General features: G+C 52.9%; 1 protein-coding gene across 1 annotated transcript; it reads left to right on the forward strand.

The window, feature by feature from the left end:
- Positions 1-205: 205 nt before the first annotated feature.
- TBCC (tubulin folding cofactor C) lies at positions 206-1567 on the forward strand. The gene has a single exon (XM_012640936.1). It carries the CDS (start codon positions 344-346, stop codon positions 1379-1381), a length of 1038 nt encoding a protein of 345 aa, XP_012496390.1. The 5' UTR covers positions 206-343; the 3' UTR covers positions 1382-1567.
- The last annotated feature ends 394 nt before the right edge of the window (positions 1568-1961 follow it).

The raw sequence follows: 1961 nt of genomic DNA on the forward strand, positions 1-1961 counted from the left end.
CTAACCTTGTTCTTATAAACAAACCCACATGTGCAGCTGCCGCTGCTGCAACTCACCCCACAATCCCGGATATAAGTCCTGCCCCTTTAAGAGGAAAAAAAGCCTCCCCCGCCTGCCTCCCACCCCACCCATCCACAAGGACCTTTGTCTCCCCACCCCCACTGTCAGTAGGCCCCGCCCCATCTCCCTGCCCCTTCGGCGCTATGGAACCAATAGGCGAAGAAAATAAGGCCAGCGTTCTGACGTCAGTGTGGCCGGCCAATCACAGGACGCGTTGGTGGGAGGCCTCACGGAGGGCGCGCCCGGAGGAAGAAAAGCTTGAGAGGGGAAGCTTGAAGTCAAGATGGAGGCTGCGAGTTGCTCCGCTGTCGCAGTAGGGAACAGGGATATGGGGTCCCAGCGGGACATGAGCCTGGTGCCTGAGCGGCTTCAGAGACGCGAACAAGATCGGCAACTAGAGGTGGAAAAGCGGAAGCAAAAGCGACAGAACCAGGAGGTGGAGGAGGAGAAGAGCGACTTTTTCACTGCCGCCTTCGCTCGGGAGCGAGCGGCCGTGGAAGAGCTTCTGGAGGGCGGGGAGTCAGTCCAGCGGCTGGAGGAGGCAGCCTCTCGGCTCCAGGGGCTGCAGAAACTTCTCAACGACTCGGTTTTGTTCCTGGCCGCCTACGACCTGCGGCAGGGACAAGAGACACTGGCGCGGCTGCAGGCGGTCCTAGCCGAGCGGCGCCAGGAACTGCAGCCCAAGAAGCGTTTCGCTTTCAAGAGCCGGAAAAAGGATGGTGCTTCGTCCACTAAAGTGGACGCGGCTCCTGGCATCCCGGCGGCTGAAAGCATCCTGGCCTCTCCGCTGCCCTTGAAGGAGGAGGGAGGCTTTGGCTCCAGCTGGGTCTGCGGTTTCTCCAACCTGGAGTCCCAAGTCTTGGAGAAGAAAGCCGACGAGCTGCACCAGCGCGACGTCCTTTTGACCGAACTGAGTAACTGCACGATCAAGCTGTATGGCAATCCCAACACCCTGCGGTTGACCAAGGCCCGCAGCTGCAAGCTGCTTTGCGGCCCAGTGTCCACCTCCGTGTTCCTGGAGGACTGCAGTGACTGCGTGCTGGCCGTGGCCTGCCAACAGCTCCGCATACACAGCACGAGAGACACCCGCATCTTCCTGCAGGTGATCAGTAGGGCCATCGTGGAGGACTGCAGTGGGATCCAGTTCGCCCCTTACACCTGGACCTACCCGGGGATCGACAAAGACTTCGAGGGCTCTGGTTTAGATAGGAGCAAAAATAACTGGAACGACGTTGACGATTTCAACTGGCTGGCCCGGGATGTGGCCTCCCCAAACTGGAGTATTCTTCCTGAAGAGGAGCGAAAGATCCAGTGGGACTAAGCAGTTGTCACTCTGTTCTTCACTCCTACCAAATACTTTCCATGTGGGACTGGCTTCAGCTAATGGGGGCCCAAAGTTTACCTACTGTTGTCACACTGTACATGTATTCAGTATTTTAAGGCTTGAGATTGTGATAGGCTCCTACTTGTGATTTACATTAAATTCATGACAAGTATAACACTAAAAGCATTTTTTCTATTTTGGTAATGTCTAGCAGCTTTTATTTGACTATGATAGTTTGAAGCATTAAGTGGGAAAGAGTGTGGTTTTGTTGGTTTTTTAGTGATTTGTGGTATTTAAAACTTAGTACCTGATAAAGTAGGCCTTCAATAAATTTCCACTCATAATAAACAAATTTCATAGGGCATTAGTAGGAGCCAATTCATGTGGAAGTATGGTATCAAACTTGTGCAAAGTGCCATTAATGAGAGGTTTTTTTGAATTGAAGGTTTGGCTTACATAGGTATTTCTCAGCAGGGTGATTGAAATCTTCCTCTTTGGTTTTCAGCTACACATTAGCTTGGGCTTCTGGAATCCAGCTACTCGTTGACTTGTTTGAGTCCAGAGTTTTGGCATGGAC

Source organism: Propithecus coquereli, unplaced genomic scaffold (assembly GCF_000956105.1).
Source record: "Propithecus coquereli isolate 6110/MARCELLA unplaced genomic scaffold, Pcoq_1.0 Scaffold158, whole genome shotgun sequence".
NCBI classification, from domain to species: domain Eukaryota; kingdom Metazoa; phylum Chordata; class Mammalia; order Primates; family Indriidae; genus Propithecus; species Propithecus coquereli.